The sequence below is a fragment of the Nannobrachium achirus genome (genome assembly GCF_963921795.1).
Source record: "Nannobrachium achirus genome assembly, chromosome: 9".
In the NCBI taxonomy this organism is placed as follows: Eukaryota; Metazoa; Chordata; class Actinopteri; order Myctophiformes; family Myctophidae; genus Nannobrachium; species Nannobrachium achirus.
Window position 1 is genome coordinate 59094309 of NC_137818.1, and position 19687 is coordinate 59113995.

At 45.1% G+C, this 19687-nt stretch overlaps 1 protein-coding gene across 1 annotated transcript in view; it reads left to right on the forward strand.

The window, feature by feature from the left end:
- camta1a (calmodulin binding transcription activator 1a) overlaps window positions 1–19687 on the forward strand; it is a gene marked incomplete at both ends in the record, with an annotated part of 432050 nt that overhangs the window by 274258 nt on the left and 138105 nt on the right. Inside the window, one exon of the mRNA XM_080734049.1 lies at window positions 17975–18128. Coding sequence (XP_080590175.1) covers window positions 17975–18128 — 154 coding nt within the window. The remainder of the gene's footprint in view (window positions 1–17974; window positions 18129–19687) is intronic.

The following is a 19687-nucleotide window of genomic DNA, read 5'->3' on the forward strand; positions in this document are numbered from 1 at the left end:
TTGACATATGGCGCGAGTGTGTGGCGCAAAAACTGTGGGAGGAGATTCGCGCCAAACTTTTGGTTACACTAGTCAAGAATAATAATAAAGTTACCCTAGAACTATAGTGTGTTGCCCTGTTAGGGCAACCACACTAACTAGAAAATGTGCAATTTGGGAAATTGCGAGTGTGGTTGCCTGCCCTGCCGCCCCCTATGGGTCGAAGTGGAAATGCTTTTGGGGATTTGTTGAATATCCCACCTGCGACTTGTGGTTAAAATTTGGTGTTGACTGGATGTTTCGTTTCTGATTTATGGCTATTTTTGGCGAAACTGGCCCCTCTCGCTAACTTCGTAAGCCTGTTACGGAAGAACGGTATGGACTATCGAAATATCGCTTGAATATGTTCATCGCATGGGTCCAGAGATCATGTGTACCGATTTTTGTGACATTTGGAGAAAATATGTAGGAAAAGGAGCAAAAAGTGTGTTTTGAAGAAAATTCAAAATGGCGGAAAATCTATCCTGACGCAAATGGGCGGGGCCTATATGGGGAGATGCGTCATGACCCAAGGAATCCAGGGAAAAAGGAATTTTAATTTTCCGACCTACGGTTAGAGAGTTATAGGCCGAAACGTAAAATGGGCTGTTATAGCGCCACCATCTGGCCGATTGATGTAATTATTTTTCAGTTAATCCTTAGAAGCACTAGGAATCTCCTCTCCAAATTGTGAAACTGTAGCCCTTAAGACTTTTGAGAGAAAAATACTTGAACTCGGCTCCCATTATAAGTCAATGGGAAAATTAATTCACTAATAAATTAATATCAATTAAACTATACAACTTTTCTCTTAGAAAAGTAATAGCACACTATTCCCGATCAAGCCGGTCGATTTGACATATGGCGCGAGTGTGTGGCGCAAAAACTGTGGGAGGAGATTCGCGCCGAAAAAAAGGTTACTCTAGTAAGTAAAGAAATAAAGTTACCCTAGAACTATAGTGTGGTTGCCCTGTTGGGCAACCACACTAACTAGAAAATGTGCAATTTGGGAAATTGCGAGTGTGGTTGCCTGCCCTGCCGCCCCCTATGGGTCGAAGTGGAAATGCTTTTGGGGATTTGTTGAATATCCCACCCGCGACTTGTGGTTAAAATTTGGTGTTGACTGGATGTTTCGTTTGTGATTTATGGCTATTTTTGGCGAAACTGGCCCCTCTCGCTAACTTCGTAAGCCTGTTCCGGACGAACGGTATGGACTATCAAAATATCGCTTGAATATGTTTATCGCATGGGTCCAGAGATCATGTGTACCGATTTTTGTGACATTTGGAGAAAATATGTAGGAAAAGGAGCAAAAAGTGTGTTTTGAAGAAAATTCAAAATGGCGGAAAATCTATCCTGACGCAAATGGGCGTGGCCTATATAGGGAGATGCGTCATGACCCAAGGAATCCAGGGAAAAAATAATTTTAATTTTCCGACCTACGGTTCAAGAGTTATAAGCCAAAACGTAAAGTGAGCTGTTATAGCGCCACCATGAGGCCGAATGATGTAATTATTTTTTAGTTAATCCTTGCAGGCATTAGGAACCTCCTCTCCAAGTTTTGAAACTGTAGCCCCAATGGTTTGTGAGAGAAAAATAATTCAATGTGAGTTTTTGTGATTCCCATTATAAGTCAATGGGGAAAATTAATTCACTAATAAATTAATATCAATTAAACGATACAACTTTTCTCTTAGAAAAGTAATAGCACACTATTCCCGATCAAGCCGGTCGATTTGACATATGGCGCGAGTGTGTGGCGCAAAAACTGTGGGAGGAGATTCGCGCCGAAAAAAAGGTTACATTGAAAGAATAATAATAACTAGAAAAATATTGTTCCTTCGAAACAATTGTGGGCTCGCTTCAAGCCGGAAAACAATGGCTATAAAAGCACAAAATGTCAAGATCGCAGGCAGTGCTCTCTTTGACGTTACTGACGTCAAAGATTGGTCCATTTTGTTCCAAAAATGTGTTGTGCAAAAGTTGACCCGCTGGTGGCGCTATAACAGGCCAATGTGAGAAGGTTGGTATCTGTTCCTTGACCTATTGGGAATGTGCTTGCAAGATTTCACGCACATCCCAGGCTGTGTTCATGATTTGAGGTGTTTTTGGCTTTGGACACTTTATCGCTGCTTGCAGCTATATTTATTATTATTATTTTATAATTTTTTTGTGTGCACTTCATAGGCATGTTAGATAAAGGTCCTTAGATTGCGTGTAGAATGTTTCATGCAAATTGCCAAAAAAATCCTAGAATAAAAACGGGTTTAAGCGTTTTACAAACTGCTCAAAATTATATAGCGCCCCCCTTTGGCCATTTGGGGTAAGATTGGTTTCAGTGATATTTGAACTAACCCTCTACACTATTTTGTCATGAAAATGTGACTTTGCTTGTATGTTTTAGAGGCAGAAGAATAATTTGCATAAAAATGCAATATTGTTTGAATTATTTAAAAAAGCATGTTTCAATGTTAAAGAAATCCGATCTGACAGATCTTTAGATATCGGTCCAAAGTTCATGTAAAAAAAATGTTTTGTGCACGTGACGCGAAAATTCCAGAATAAAAGCGGGTTTACGCGTTTTACAAACTGCTCAAAGTGGCGGAAAATCGAAGGGCGGAGCTTACTTAACAACGACACAGATGTCTTCCGCTTGAGTCAAAGCACGCGTGTAACAAGTTGCATGTCTTCAAACGAAACGAGTCATGACTTATGCCCGTTTGAAGTTTGAATTTTCAAACGCTTCGTATAGCGCCCCCCTTTGGCCGATTGGAATAAAATTGGTTTCAGTGATACTTTGACTAACCCTCCACATCTTTGCCAAATGCCATGAACGTGTAACTTTGCATGCATGATTTAGAGGCAGAAGAATAATTTGCATAAAACCGCAATATTTATTGAATTATTAAAAAAACATTATTTAACGTACAAACTTCTCACCACATAGCCTGTGTAGATATAGGTTCAAAGTTCATGTGAAAAAAGTTTTGTGCACTTGACGCGAAAATCCCAGGAGGAGATAGATTTTTACTGTTTTTCATATAATTCCGAATTGTGGGAGACCTAAAGGTCAGAGGTCAAAAGTTAGAGGGTAAAAGTTGTTCGGCATGAGGAGACGCATAAGTGTATACAGGTTTCATGGCTGTATGTATAACACAGCATGAGCTATACCTGTTCAAAGATCGCACTTTCGAAGGCTTCCTACAGCGCCACCATTTGGCCGATTGCTGTATAAAGTAATAGCACACGTCGCCACTGTAAGCTGAACACATTGATGTTTTTATTTTCATTTTCTCACTAAGTATGTAGGAGTAGAAAGGAACCGAAAATCCCGTCTACTTACTAAATAAATAAATAATGACAATATCTAAAGTGTGCTCGCCAGGTACTGGCGAGCCCACAATGAAGGCCCCAGTCCCACTCCCCCACCCTTGTGACGCCCCTGAGCGGAGGCACGACTCCTCCAGACGCCACCAATTAGTGGCATTCTGTGTGTTCTAAAGCGGGAACGGTTAAACAAAGGCTTTGTCGCGGACGACCCGGGGAGAGGGAGTTCACATGGAGGACTAAACTGCTGCCTTACCTACCTGCCTACGCGTTGCAGCTCCGGGCTGTTTGCTGCCTTTATTTGGGGAAGAGGGTTGACGCCGGGGTTTTGTTTATACCGCCGTGCGCACGTTTGCGGTTGCATATTAGTGTGTGCACGTGTGTGAGTGCGTGTGTGTGTGTGCGCGCGCGCGCGCGTGTGCCCCTGTGCAAGGCGAGGTGAGGCATCAACCGAGCCTTCCCCAACACATTCCCAAACACCAGGGGCGTCACAGGGGGGGGAGTGGGACCGAGTTACTAGGGCCCGAGGTGGAGGGGCCTTAAGTCCGCGCTGCGAACTTGTAGATCTGCTATTATTTGAAAATGTGTGCATATGTTTTGAATGTATGTATTTTTAAGCAAACATTTGTAGCCTGTAGATCTGCTATTTTTTTTAAAGTCGTGAAAATGTGTGCAAATCTTTGAATATATATGTATTTTTTAAGCAAACATTTGTAACTAAAATTTTTGCTTCTGTGGGGTCCCTGGAACTAAATATTTTGAGATGGGGGTCCGTGGCCAAATACATATCATTTTGGGGGTCCTTCACATGAAAAATTTTGAGCGATACAGTAGAAAAATGTTTTTTCAAAAAAGGATTTGTCTTTGAATTTGAAATATTCAAAGACAAATTTTCACGATTTTTCAAAAATAGCAGATCTACTGAGCACCGAGTGCTGCACTAGCTTGTAGATCTGCTATTTTTCAATAGTTAAAGCACAAAATAGTTAAAGCTCATGGGGGGCCCCATGCCCATGCAGGGCCCAGAATTTGGTGCGACGCCCCTGCCAAACACCACTCCCCCTCTGGCGGAGAGCGATAAAAGGGCTTCCAAAACAAAAGCGCAAAAGAAGAAGTATATAGCAAGAAAGTCTCGTAGCTGGTGGAGGTGAACTTGCGGCGCCCCGCCGGCGCCGAGGCGGTTATAACCTTGAAACGAGCGTCGTCGGGGGGTCGGGAGGACGGGTGGGTATACGGTTGGGGACAGGCGGGGGGAGGGGGGCCGCGCTTAAGAGCATAACCCCATAGTGCCAGGGGCCGGGAGGTGGCCTAATGACTGCCACCCTGCCTCCATCCATCACCGCGCCCGCTGCCAGCCCAAACCGCCCCGGCACGGACCAAAGACCAGGGGCCTTAATCACCTCTCACACCTCGCACACACTGGGCCATGGCAACGCGCTCGCCCTGCGCTCAAAGGCATACATTCACGTGCGTGAAACCAGGGTACACGCACACACATGTACGCTAGCACGTACACACACACGCACAAAGTGGTGTAAAGTAACTAGGTACATTTACTTAAAGGGGTACTGTCACCTAAAGGGGTACTGTCACCTTAAGAAGTCATCTTAAAATATAAGTTACTATTTTTATGATGTCATTGTGGGAATGCGCAATTATAAGCCAATCAAATTAATTGACTACTTAGACTACTTACTGTACTGGTCAGCTGTTGTTGGGGAGCAAGGGGCAGATTACACTGTGTACACTTCGGAGAGACCACATGACCTACTGTATCATACTATTATAATTTCGGGGAGTGTCAGCAGGCCTTTAAGTACTGTACTTAAGTACAATTTTGAGATATTTGTACTTTACTTGAGTATTTCGAGTTTCCAATACTTTTACTTCTACTCCACTACATCTCGGATCCAAATATTGTACTTTTACTCCACTACATTTATTTGAAAACTTTAGTTACTAGTTACTTTGTAGATATAAATGATGATATTATAAAACACACATTAACCCACTTTAGCCCTATTCTATACCTTGGCTATTTGAAAATAGACAATCTACAAGCTCACAACGCGTCGCATCACAATGCGTTGTGAGCTTGTAGACCTGCTATTTTCAAACATTTTTTGTACTTTTACTTTTGATACTTTAAGTACATTTTGATGCCTCTACTTTCATACTTATACTCAAGCACATTTTAAATTCCAGACTTTTACCTGTAACAGAGTACATCTACATTGCAGTATTGATACTTAAAGAGGTGGTGCCATAGTTTTGTACTTTTTCTGTTTTTCATGTGTCTAGGAGGTTGAAAGTACTTCATTAGACCCCCTGGTGTGTTTTTTTTTAGAAATGATTATTCTCTTAGTATTTGTTTGTTTTCTCTTGGAGGCTGCCACCTTGTGGTGAAAAGTGTCAGTTAAAAAACACAGATAAGATGACATCACAGAATCAACTCCTCCCCTATTTACCATTCACCCAACACTGTGGGGTGTGGCTATATCAGCTGGGTCACCACCCACCATGCCATCCATGCATACTTAATGAACTGGGGGTGTGTCCACATAAAAACCCAATTCTAACTCTTTCTGTATACTTTTTTGGAAAAAATCTTCCTCCTAGTATAATCATAATACCTGATAATCATGTTTTAGAGGGGGGGAAATCATGGCACCACCTCTTTAAGTACTTAAGTAAAGAATGTGAGTACTTTTTACACCACTGACATACATAAGCACACATGCACCCACGCACGGCGTCGCACGCACACACACATCACGCTGTCACGCGTGCATCCACTTAAACAACTTTTTTGACTTCCAGACCCCCGGAACCTTATTATTGTTGTTTATTCCGTTTAAGTTTCTAAAATAAAATAACGATACGTTCCGCTGGCATTTTTCTGTGCGTCACCCCTCCTTGACCTGAGCTGTGACAAAACCCACACAAAACCCACGCACGCGCACACACACACACACACACACACACACACACACACACACACACACACACACACACACACACACTCTGAATTCACAGCGAGTGCGCACAGCAGCATACACAGACAGCATACACAATGTACTGTATACATACAGCCACAAGACGTCGTTGTCAGGCGGAAACCTCGTATCTCCAAGTTTCAAACATGTACGTTCTTTCGCAAAGCAAAGCCCTGCTTCATCATACAAGGCCGTCGCACAAGCACACAACGCTTGTAGAACGTCTGTTTTCACTAGTTTAAATCATTTTTAAAACGATAAATACAAAACGAATGGTTTTGGACATACGAGGTTTCCACCCGACGACGACGAAGAGCAGATGTGTTCAAACCGCTCTCACAGCTCATTACACTCAAACCGCACTCGTGCACGCACGCACAAACACACACACACACGTACTGTACACATCCACGTGCGCCAGAGCAACGTGCGGAGTTCAAATCTGCCTCTAGACGCTCGTATCCGCCCGCTATTTATAATGTGATGCATGCAGAGGCACCAAAGCGCCACAAAAGGATGCAACAAGGCGCGCGCGCGTGCAGCGCGCAGACACCTCCACTCCCGTGTTTACGCCTTGATGCTGAACGCTTGTGACAAAACAATTGACTGAGAGCCGCTTTCATGATATATTCTGCGTCGAAGCGGATCTCCCCGAAGTCTCGACGCCCCGATCCTCTGCTCGTTGTGGATGTCTCTCTCTCTCTCTCTCTCTCTCTCTCTCTCTTTCTCTTTCTCTCTCCTCCCGTCTCTCACTCTCTCTCTGTGTCTCTCGCCAGCTTCTATCACTCCTTTTCTCCTCCTCTTCTTCAAAGGAGAGGAAGAGTGATGAGTGGTCTATATTCGTCGTTGTCGGGTGGAAACCTTGTATGTCCGAAACCGTTCGTTTTGTATACTTCATCTTTTCGAAAAGGATCTAAACTAGTGAAAAATATACCGATCTACACAACGCCTCGCGGCGCGAGGCGTTGTGTGCTTGTAGATCGGCTATAGAGGGTATGCGTGTGACCTCATCATCATCATACCCGGAAGTTATGCGGGAACGCCTACTGAGTGGCAAAAATGACTTTCTGGCCTTGACAGCCCATACATCCAAACAGAACAGTCCTATCTGATTGCATTAAATTCACTTTGCCATTCACTTTGCCACTCGATTTGCCATTTACTTTATGCATGCCCTTATACCCTCTATTTTCACTAGTTTAGTCTAGTATGATGAATCAGCCCAGCAAGCAGGGTCAGGACCTGGACCAATCAGTGAAGTCTCGATTGGGGCCAGATCACAGCCCATATGGGGATGCTCTTGACGTCATTACCAGGACGTCATATGGACTTTTTTTTGACAGGATCTATGTTGGTTGAAATCAGGTGATATTCTAGGCCAGATAAATAAATATCATAACTAGTCAGATGTGTCCCAGAATATAACCTTACATGCTCATAATTCAACATTACAAACAAGAACAATAATCCTGTCAAACAAACAAAAAAGTCCATATGACGTAATGACCAGATCAAGACAAGATCATCCTCATATGGGCTGTGATCTGGCCCCAATCGAGACTTGGCTTTCCCAACTCCATACATTCTTTTTCCTGAGAGGAAAAAAAAATGGGTTTGGCGACCATCCAATCTCATCTTCATCGTCGCATTTCTCCTCATCTCTCTCTCTCTCTCTCTCTCTCTCTCTCTCTCTCTCATATCGCCGTTGTCGGGTGGAAACCTTGTATGTCAAAACTCTTCATTTTCCATTTATCATTTTAAAAATGATTTAAACTAGTGAAAACAGCCGATCTACAAGCACACAACGCCTCGCACCGCTTGTGTAGATCGGCTGTTTTCACTACTTTTGTGCGACGGCCTTGTGTGATGAAGCAGGGCTTTACTTTGCGAAAAAGATCACACATTTGAAACTTGGAGATACGAGGTTTCTGGCCGACAGTGACGATATGTAACTGTCTAATGAGGTGTGTGAGCTGGGTAGGTGTTGGTTGACGGCTACATCTCGTCCAACCATCCGGGGGGAGGGGGGGGGGGGGGGTCCCTATATGAGTGGACAGGACCAGCGGTACACGTTATACAGAGGACCAGTCACACCGCTTCACACGGAGAGGACATGATGCTGGCGCACGCACACACACACACACACACGCGCGCGCACGCACACACACACACACATGCGCACGCACGCATACACACGCTCGCGCACACACACACACTCAGAGCCTCATTAGAGGCCTGGATCTATGTATATATATATATATGTACAGTATATGCCTCTATATATAACTGTATGACTGTATCACAGCAGGTCACAGTGTCCATCACACAACCTCTACATGCACACAGGCGCTATACCTCTCCGGGAGTAAGACTCTCTCTCTCTCTCTCTCTTAATCAGTGGCGTCAGTTCAGAAAAAGCTAAGGTATGGCAACATGACTGGTGTCGCGCGCGTGCAAGACACCAGTCATGTTGCCATAAGTATGCATTTTATTTTTTCCCCCGTTTCTACGGTTTCTTGGGCTGGATATGGCAGCCTGGAACGGCTGTTCAAGGGCAGCTAAACTTGGCATGTTAGTAAACGTGCCACAATTAACAATAATGCATTGACCTGCAGAACCTGGGAATATACTTATACTTTTTTCAAGATGGGGAGTATATACAGTATACAACCACCTTGTAAAAATGACCATTTTGTAAAATTTTGCATTTGTAGTTATTTTACTGTAATTTAACAACATAATAACCAGAACAGATAGACAAAGAGACATTCATGGATTTATATTTAAAATTAACTTTTATTTTCCCCTCTGGACCCAGGGTATGGCAGCTGCATACCCCTGCCATACCCAATTGACGCCTCTGCTCTCAATTCAATTCAGTTCAATGTGTCTCTCTCTCTCTCTCTCTCGCTTGCCTTTCTGACTGCCTCTTCGCCCATCTCTGTCTGTCTGTCTGTCTGTCTGTCTGTCTGTCTGTCTGTCTGTCTGTCTGTCTGTCTGTCTGTCTGTCTGTCTGTCTGTCTGTCTGTCTGTCTGTCTGTCTGTCTGTCTGTCTGCTGTCTGTCCGTCCGTCTGTCACTTCTCTCTCCATTGTCCGTGTTGTTTAGAAGATGGTGGATGACTCCGGGGCTAGGTATAGCCAGTCAGTGAGAAGAGTTGCGTAGGAGTGCTAGCTGGCTCTGTGTGTCTGTGCGTGTGTGCCTGCCTGCGTGTGTGCCTGCCTGTGTGCGTGCGTGTGTTCACGCACACGCGTGTTTGTCTGTGCGTGCATGCGTTTGTATGCATGTGTGTATGTGGATGGTTGCGCGTGTGTGTGCGTGCGTATGTGTGTGCGTGTGCTTGTGTGTGAGCGTGGGCGGGTGGGTGGATTGCCAAAGAAAACCTGTTGCCTGGCTACAACGGCACCCTTATCCTCGACTAGCGATGGCGATGTCTTGTGTTGTGTACGATGTTTGCGCGTGAGCGAGAATGTGCGTGCGAGTCTGTGTATGTGTGTGTGTGTGCGTGCACGTGCGTGCGTGTGTTTGGCAGAAGGAGGGGCAGGAAGGCACTCCACCACCCACTCAGCAGGCCCGCCGCCCCTGTGGCTGACTCCCCGAGACTCCGCTAGTAATTAGCTCAACATCTCTCCATCTGTTGTGGGGAGGCGCGGTAAACATTAACACAATGCACGCCACATCAAAACGCCGGCTAGAGACACACACACGCTACATTATAGCGTGCACACGCCGCGCCGCTTTACGAGGCTACGACACGTGAGTGGCGGGGCGAGCGCGCGTGCCTATCTATAACCGGTAGGTTATAGCTAAAAACCTGCGAGAAAAATACAGAATCACATGGGCTTGTGTGCAGAGGGGGGAGTGGGAATGAGGTACTACTGCCAAGGTGGAGGGGCCTTAATTATTTTATACTTTAACTATTGAAAAATAGCAGATATACAAGCTCACAGCGCGGCACCGAGTGCCGCACTGCGAGCTTGTAGATCTGCTATTTTTGAAAAGTTGTGAAAGTTTGTGCAAATCTTTGAATATATGTATTTTTTAAGCGAACTTTTGTAACCCAAATTTTGCTTCTGGGGGGTCCATGGAACTAAATATTTTGTGATGGGTGGTCCGTGGCAAAATACATATCATTTTGGGCGTCCTTGACATGAAAAGGTTTTGAGCACCACTGACATAGAAACAAGAAGGTTTTTCAAAAAACCTTAGAAGGATTTGAAATATTCAATATTTTGTAGATCGGCTATTTAGGTATAAAATAGGGCTAAGGTGGTTAATGTGTGTTTTGTGATATTGTCATTTATATCTGCAAAGTAACTAGTAACTAAAGTTTTCAAATAAATGTAGTGGAGTAAAAGTACAACATTTAAATCCGAGATGTAGTGAAGTAGAAGTAAAGTAGAGGTATTGGAAATTGGAAACACTCTACTGTACACACACCTCAAAAGTGTACTTAAGTACAGTACCTAAGTAACTAAGTTACTTTACACCACCGCACACGGACACGCGCGCACCACAGGATCTTGCAATCATATCCCAGTCTCCCCCCACCCACCCCCACCCACCAGTGGCGACAGTTCAGAAAAAGCTAAGGTATGGCAACATGACTGGTGTCTTGCACTCGCGCCCTCGCACCAGTCATGTTGCCATACCTTAGCAACAGGCACGATACATTTATTTTAAGAAGTACATTCTATTTTTTCCCCCCGTTTCTACGCTTTCTTGGGCTGGATATGGCAGCCTGGAACGGTTGTTCAAGTGCAGCTAAACTTGGCATGTTAGTAAACGTGCCACAATTAACAATAATGCATTGCACCTGTGCAGCTGACCTGCGGAACCTGGCAATATACTATGTCAAGATGGGGAGAATACAAGTGTGGAGAATATAATTATAACACCTTGTTAAAGATCCCATTTTGTAACATTTTGCACTTTATTTTACTGTAATTTAACAACATAATAACCAGCACCGATAGACAAAGAGACATTCATTTATTTTACCCCCCTGGACCCAGGGTATGGCAGCTGCATACCCCTGCCATACCCAATTGACGCCTCTGCCACCCACCCACCAACCAGTGCGGAAGAAGTGGGGGCTGGAAAGCAACAAAGCAGCCCCCCTGGTCCCTCCCGAGAAAACAACAACCAAAAGACTACATTACACAATTAATCAATAAGTTAATGAGATCTCATTTTCGACGGAAAACACTATCCAGGCAAAAAGTTTTCCCCCTCAGCCCTTTTGTTATTTCCACCACCGCTGCTGGAATAAGAACCAAGCCCTCCGCTATTACACTGTGGGGAGAGAAGAACAAGAAACGCAGCCAGCAGGAAATTAAATTAAATTACCATCCTGATAGATTTATGTGACGCTTTACATTTTCATTGTGGTGTTGTTGTGCGTTCTCTTCTGAGAGGAGGAGGAGGAGGAGGAGGAGGAGGAGGAGGAGGAGGAGGAGGGCTGCTAAATGTGTTAGTAAAGAGAAGGAGAAGATGGAGAGCAGGGACGTGCAGAGAATGTTAGAGAGGCAGGGGCTGGCATTTCTAAACGGGCCTTTTTAATGAAAATATTGAAAATAGCCGACCTCCAAGCTCACAACGGCGCGGCGCGGCGCAGCGCGGCGCTGCGCTGCGCGTTGTGAGGTCAGCTATTTTCGGTACTTGATACCACACTAAACGAAGCATAAAAAAGGCAATGGAGGGTATGCGCGTGACATCACTGTTTGCTCGAAATTATGTGGGAACACACGCCTACTGAGTGGCAAAAAACTCATTTCTGCCATTGACAGCCCATACATCCAAACAGAAAAGTCCTATCTGATTGTATTAAACAAAGTTAACTCACCAACATTGCGGCTGTACTGAAAGCTTGAATTATCCTCTTTCTATCTGCAAAGTTTTTGTTTCATAAAAATCCACCATAGGCATGTTATGAGCTACTTTCTGCCAAACATTCTGTGTAGGTTTTTATTTTTCTAAATGTCACAGTTTGGAAGCACTCTTTTTCAACAACACAACATCCTGCTGCCTCCTGCATTATGTGCAAATTAGAAACAGGTGGTATGCAGGGCCATTGAGTGATTTGCAACTAGCACTTCTAAACTCCAATGCTCCATGCTGCTCAATGTTTTGCCACTCAGTCTAGATTAGGGGGGTGGGTCCCAGTGGACGTGCATACCGAGATACGGCATAGATATCTACACAGTCAGGGCAATTCTGTCAGCATAAGATAATGCATTTAAGTTCAGGAGAGTTTGGACTAGGCAATGCTCTTGTATACTGCCTTCAGGTATGGCATGGAAAGAGGGGCATTGGCATTTCTTTCACCGTAGTTAAAACTGCATGGTCTGGAGAGGGCACTTTTTACAGACGGATAAAAGGGCAGGGGCTCAAGCCCCCTTTGATGTCTATCTGTGCACGTGCCTGATGGAGAGACAGAGAGAGAGAGAGAGAGAGAGAGGATGGAGGGAAGGAAGGCAGAAAGGGAGGGAGAGAAATAAGGGAGGAAGGATGTGTGCAACGGAGAGAGAAGACGGTTCCAGACATCACATGGCGGTGGAGGATGCACTGTAAGGCTGAGAGCAGACTGATAAATGCACTGTCGGGCAGAAACCTTGTATCTCCAAGTTTCAAATTTGTATGTTTCTTCGTCAAATTAAAAGCCCTGCTTCATCATACAAAAGTGTCACACAAAAGTAGTGAAAATAGCAGATCTACAAGGCATTGTGTGCTTGATTTTAAAATAATAACTAAAAAAGGAAGGTTACGGACATACTGTACAAGGTTTCCACCCAACAACGACGATATGTTGGAGTCGTGTGCCAAAAACAGCAGATATTCCAGCTCGAAACTGAGCAACAGTTGAGCTTGTAGATCTTATTATTATTAATTTTTTTTTGCATGATACCGTCTTACGACGGAGGATATACCACAGTAAAAAGCACGGTTCAAATTACTTTTGTTCAGAGGAGCTATAATACTGCCAAATGGTCTCTCCTGTTGTGCGTGTGTGCGTGTGTGCGTGCACATGTTTCAGGGCTGTGTTCTGTGTGTGTGTGTGTGTGTGTGTGTGTGTGTGTGTGTGTGTGTGTGTGTGTGTGTGTGTGTGTGTGTGTGTGTGTGTGTGTGTGTGTGTGTGTGTGTGTGTGTGTGTGTGTGTGTGTGTGTGTGCGTGCGTCTGCAACAGCTGGGGACGTGGGCGTCGGCAAGAGCAGCGTGTGCATAACTGCATAATATGATTGTTTTTTTTGTGTGTGTGTGTGTGCGTGTGCGTGTGCGTGTGCGTGTGCGTGTGCGTGTGTGTGTGCGTGTGCGTGTGCGTGTGTGTGTGTGTGTGTGTGTGTGTGTTTTTTTTCTTTTAAGCTGTGTCGTGTCTTTGGAACATGTTTGTTTTGGAATGTTAATACCAGTTTGTCCCTCCTTCACACATTTGCGTGCGCGCGCGCGCGCGTGCGTGTGTGTGTGCGTGCATACGTGCGTGTGTGTGTGCGTGCATACGTGTGTGTGTGTGTGTGTGTGTGTGTACAGTATTTGTTTACTATGCGATGCACCCTCACTTATACAGTGCCTTCTCACACATATAAATGCGCATTTGTTCGCGTGTCTACATGTGTGTGTGCGTGCGTTGCGTTGCGTGCGTGCCTGCCAAGTTCATGTGTATGCAGCCGCGAACGCGCGGAGCCGTCTGCGCCCGTGCCCCCCTCTCGTTCTAGTTAAGAATCGAGGGCATCTCTCAGCGATTTGCCACAGCTGGTGATGCCATCTGGGGGCATCAACACGCTCGCTCGCCCTGTCACCGACGTCCAAGCGGGCCAGAGGCACGCCATCCTCCCCCACGGTGTCCGGTCCAATGACAGGGGACATGGGGACGGCGTCGCACATAACGCACCTCGCTGTCCCCTGGCACGGAGCCCTGGGGGACGTGCGATAGACGGGGTAATGGTGGGGGCATCTGTTTATTTTACATACAGTACAGCCATGCTGCTAACAGTGGCGTCAGTTCAGCAAAAGCTAAGGTATGGCAACATGACTGGTGTCGCGCGCGTGCAAGACACCAGTCATGTTGCCATACCGGCACAATGAATTTATTTTAAAGATGAAGTGCCATGATTTTTTTCTCTCCCCTAAAACATGATTATCAGGTATTATGATTATACTAGGAGGAGGACTTTTTCCAAAAGAGTGTACAGAAAAAGTTAAAATTTGTTTTTTATGTGGCCACACCCACCAGTTCATTATGTCTGGTTGTCATGGTGGGTGGTGACCCAGCTGAAGTTAGCCACACCTACAGTGTTGGGTGAATGGTAAAATGGGAGGGGATGATTATATGATGTCATTTTATCTGTTTTTTTCGGCACTTTTGACCCACAAGGTGGCAGCCTCCAGGAAGAAACCCCAAATACAAAGAGAATACATAATTGCTCATAACAACCTCACCAGGGGGTCTAATGAAGTACTGTAACCTCATACACACATGAAAACCAGAAACAGTACAAAACTATGGCACCGCCTCTTTAAGAAGTACATTTATTTTTTGAAGCCAAGTTATGGCAGTTGCCATACCTTGGCATACCCAATTGACGCCTCTGGCTGATAAGCTAAGCATCGACACGTTCCCCAGACATCCATAACTGCAGAGTTGATGCTTAATTTAAGCACTTGCGATGGTGTCACACCAGGTGGAAAGTACCTAAGTGCATTTAGGCATCTTTGGGTACTTAGAAAAGCACTTTTGAGATATTATTATTATTATTTACTCCAGTACTGTACTTAAAGGAGTAGTTCACCCTCAAAATGACTTTTTTTCAGTTGATTACTCACGCCACACGGCCACGGAGACTTGAGTTCAATAATATTATGTTGTATTTGTCGCATTCCTAAGACAAAAAAGTTGATTCTAGAAAATGTACCCCCATTGATTCCGGATGGGGACCCGAATCTATTCGGGTCCCCATCCGGAATCAATGGGGGTAAATTAATTGTAATCAAATTATTATCTTAGGAATACGACAAAAAACAAAAAAAAATATATAATTGAACTCAAGTCTCCGTGGCGTGAGTATTCAACTGAAAAAAAAAAGTAATTTTGGGGGTGAATTGGGGGCAATTTTAAGGTGTTCTTTTGTGCTTTACCGGAATGTTTCCAATTTTACAATTATTTGGAAACTTTACAACGTTGTTACTTTGTAGATTTATTATTGTAAAACGGCTGCACTGTACGCCGTGCAAACACTTCAGCTGTTCTTGAAAGATTTTCCGTTGTGTGAGCCCAGTGTGTGTATCTGGTATCGTCTCATCGCGCAACAACACAGTATGAATAAATGAGGCTTTATGATTAAAACATAACTCCAGATGGGATCATAAATGTGCTGGCAGGGCTCTTTACGGGCCTGTCGGAACAGGTAACACGGATTGATAGTTAATATGTTTGCATGCGGGGATCAATGGCGTCAGATCGTGTCCAATCCTCGCCGTAGCAGGAATAGGTGTGTCCTATAAGAATCAGGTCGTAGGACTATCGATTCATATGTTGCAGCTCGCAGGCTTAGGCTCCTCTGTACGACTAACCCCACCCTGCACACCCCTCTGTGTGATGGAGAGAGAGAGAGAGAGAGAGAGAGAGAGAGAGAGAGAGAGAGAGAGAGAATAGCAGTGGTGTAAAGTAACTAAGTGCATTTACTTAAGTACTGTACTTAAGTACAATTTTGAGGTGATTGTACTTTACTTGAGTATTTCCAATGTCCTACTGTATACTTTTACTTCTACTCCACTATATCTCAGAGGCAAATATTGTACTTTTACTCCACTACAATATTGGACAACTTTAAGTTACTAGTTACTTTGTCGATTTAGAATATTGTTATAAAACATACATTAATCTCTTCAGCCCTGTACATTTTGTCCATTTGAAAATAGCCGATCTGCAAATTGTGAGCTTGTAGATCGGCTATTTTCAAATGATTTCTATACATTTGAAAACTTGAAATGGGACATTCTGTCTAACGAGCACTTTTACTGTTGGTATTTTAAGTACATTTTGGTGCCAATACATTTGTACTTTTACTCAAGTACATTTTGAATTCCGGACTTCTACTTGTAACAGAGCAATTCTGCATTGTGGTATTGACACTTTTACTTAAGTAAAACATTTGAGTACCGCTGGAGAATAGAGAGCCGAGGCAGATTAATGGGAGCCAGAGAGAGAGAGAGAGAGAGAGAGGGAGGGAGAGAGAGAGAGAGAGAGAGAGAGAGAGAGAGAGAGAGCACAGCCCCAGCAGCACCTTGATTTATTTACCACTTAACACTGATGAAGCTTCAAACTGCAGTCACACACACATGTTGCCACCGCATTGTTCTCTATCGAGATCTTTGTTGCTTTCTCCATTATCTTTGTGTGTTGTGTTTGCACGCCAGTGTGTGTGTGCGTGTGTGTGTGCGTGCGTGCGTGCGTGCGTGCGCGTGCAAGCGCTTCCGTGTGCCCCCCATCCATCTAATTACGGTTTTCCCCCCAACATCTTACCGTTTGTGTTTGTCTGCGCGCGGCTTCCTTCTAATCAATCCTGCGTGTTTGTGAATGCACGGTGTGTTTGTTGCCGGTGTGTTTGCGAGCGGCTGAGTAGTATACTGTACGGGAACGTGTGTGTGCGTGCGCGCCGACGTGTGCACGGTTAGCGGCAGTCGCATGTTTATAATAAATGGGGAGCGATAAGAGGCAGCGTGGGGAAACGCTCCTCTCGCTGCAAACGTTCGCTATGCTCCCTAATCAAAGCTATTCATGATTACGGCGCCGAATTGATGTTATTCACACCAGCTCCGAACGTTGCTTTAATCGCCACCTATTATTCATAAGCTGTCAATTTAGGGAATTTACCGGGCTAACTCGGTAACAGTTTGCAGGCGGCAAATTGTTGAATTTTGGACTGGGTAAACATACAGGAGGAGTTAATTGAGGGCATCAACTCACCATGTGGGAGGACTTGACAAGATGCCATAAGTGTGCTACATGAATAACTTACCAGGAAATTATCGCACAAACACGCGCGCACACACACACAGGGGTGCGCACACATTCAGATCACGCACAGAGCCACATGTACTATGACACACACGAAAGAAGAGATGCACCGAGTTTCTGTTGTGCCTCCGTCTGATCGCTGTTTCCTGTTTTGGAGGGGGGGGGGGTTACACACCAGTAAGACGCCTAAGGGATGGTCGCGCCATGTCTTGTCCATCTGGCCAGACCCCAAATATGCTTACTCAGTTATTTGTTATATGTGAAAGTCCTATGACGTCTATGACATCATACAATACAATCACATCAGGGATCTCCATATATATATATGGGCATAAAAGGGATTCTGTTAGTGTGGTTCCCCTGACATCACAGTGATGTCAGAACATGATGTCAGAGACACAAATTGACATGAATCCAAAATACACTGATGATCGTGCTGTCAAACGATAAAACTATATTATGGAATCTATGAACAGGTTGTGGGGGTCCCTGCTTCATCGCTCTCTCAACTAAGGGGTCCTTGACGTTGAAGACCCCTGCACTAGACCCACCCATCCATGTTCAGTCCCATCTAACTTGCCTCTTCTCCCACCCCTCTCTTCCCTCTTCTCGTATTCCAGAACCCTGATATCGTGCTCGTCCACTACTTGAATGTCCCGGCCATAGAGGATTGTGGGAAGCCATGCGGTCCGATACTGTGCTCCATCAACACGGACAAGAAGGAATGGGCCAAGTGGACAAAGGAGGAGCTGATTGGCCAGCTCAAGCCCATGTGTGAGTATCTGACCAATGGCGTCGGATCATTGCGACCGTCAGGTCGCAGTTACTATCAAAACCTCCGCCGGCTGTCAGTCTGTCAGTCTGTCAGTCTGTCAGTCACACGTCACACTTTTGCCCTGCTCATATCTCCGCAACCGTTGCCCCGATCCATGCCAAATTTTGCACACACACTCCTTGCCTGCCAAACCACAACCTCCACCCACAACCTCCATCAATTCTCACATGGCCCTCTTCTAGCGCCACCATGAGGCAGATTCTTGCAAAACACATTTTTGGACACTGCTCCTAAAAATCTGCCATAAAATCGCGCAAATCGCTACACACTTGCTCTACACTCATGTCATCAACATGGATCTGTCCAATATAGCGCCACCATCAGGCCGATTCTTTTCAAACACTTTTTTGGACACTGCTCCTACACATTTTGCCCTAGAATCACGCTGCGACCTGGCGGTCGCGTATCTCCCCATTAGGGAGTCTTACTGGTTATATTCTTTTGGGGGGGGGGGGGGGGGTTTCTTTCCCATCCCAGACCTCAATCGTTAATCGGAGGGCCTTGACTATAAACAGTCACGGTCTGCTCTAAAAGGCTTTACTGTAATAGCCCTGTCATGTCCACATACATGGAGACTAATCACGGTAGTGGTGGATGCTGTCGGAACATTTAATGCCCCGTCCTATTAGCAGAGAGCCGCTACAGCAAAGTGCACTCAGCACCTCAGTCAAGAGGGCAGCCTCGGTCACTGAGTGTCATCAGGTGCGTCACAAGGGGGGAGCGGGGGGGAAGTGGGACTGAGTTACTAGGGCCCAAGGTGGAGGGGCCTTCATTATTATTTTATGCTTTAGGTGTTGAAAAATAGCAGATCTACAAGCTTGTAGATCTGCTATTTTTGAAAAGTCGTGAAAATGTGTGCAAATCTTTGAATATGTCTTTTTTTAAGCAAACATTTGTAACTAAAATTTTGCTTCTGGGGGGGTCCCTGGAACGAAATGTTTTGAGATCCGTGGCAAAATACATATAATCGTGGGGGTCGTTCACGTTCAAGTTTGAGCACCACTGACATAGAAACATATGGTTTTTCAAAAAAACCTTAGAAGGATTTGAAATATTCAAAGACTTGCGCACATTTTCACGATTTTTCAAAAAATAGCAGATCTACAAGCTCGCAGCAATCCATGCCGTGCCGTGAGCTTACATATCTGCTATTTTTCAATAGTTAAAGCACAAAATAATGCATCTAAATGGGCTAAACCCCCTCCCCCCTATATTAAGAACATTCATGTTGGGCCCCGCAGTGAATCCTTGTACCCAGGGCCCAGAATGTGGTGCCACACCCTTGCATGTTATGCTGCTGCTGCTGCTCCTCCTCCTCCTCCTCCTCCTCTTACCAGAGCACTGTCTGCTGGGACAGGGTCAGAGGGTGATGGGCTTTTTTTTGCCGAACCCAGACCTCTGGGCGGCACCGTGCCCGACCGTGCGCCTCCTTTGCGGGGCCAGAGAGAGAGGCACCGCCCACGTTGACCAAGCCCCGACAACGCGCCTCCTATCTGGG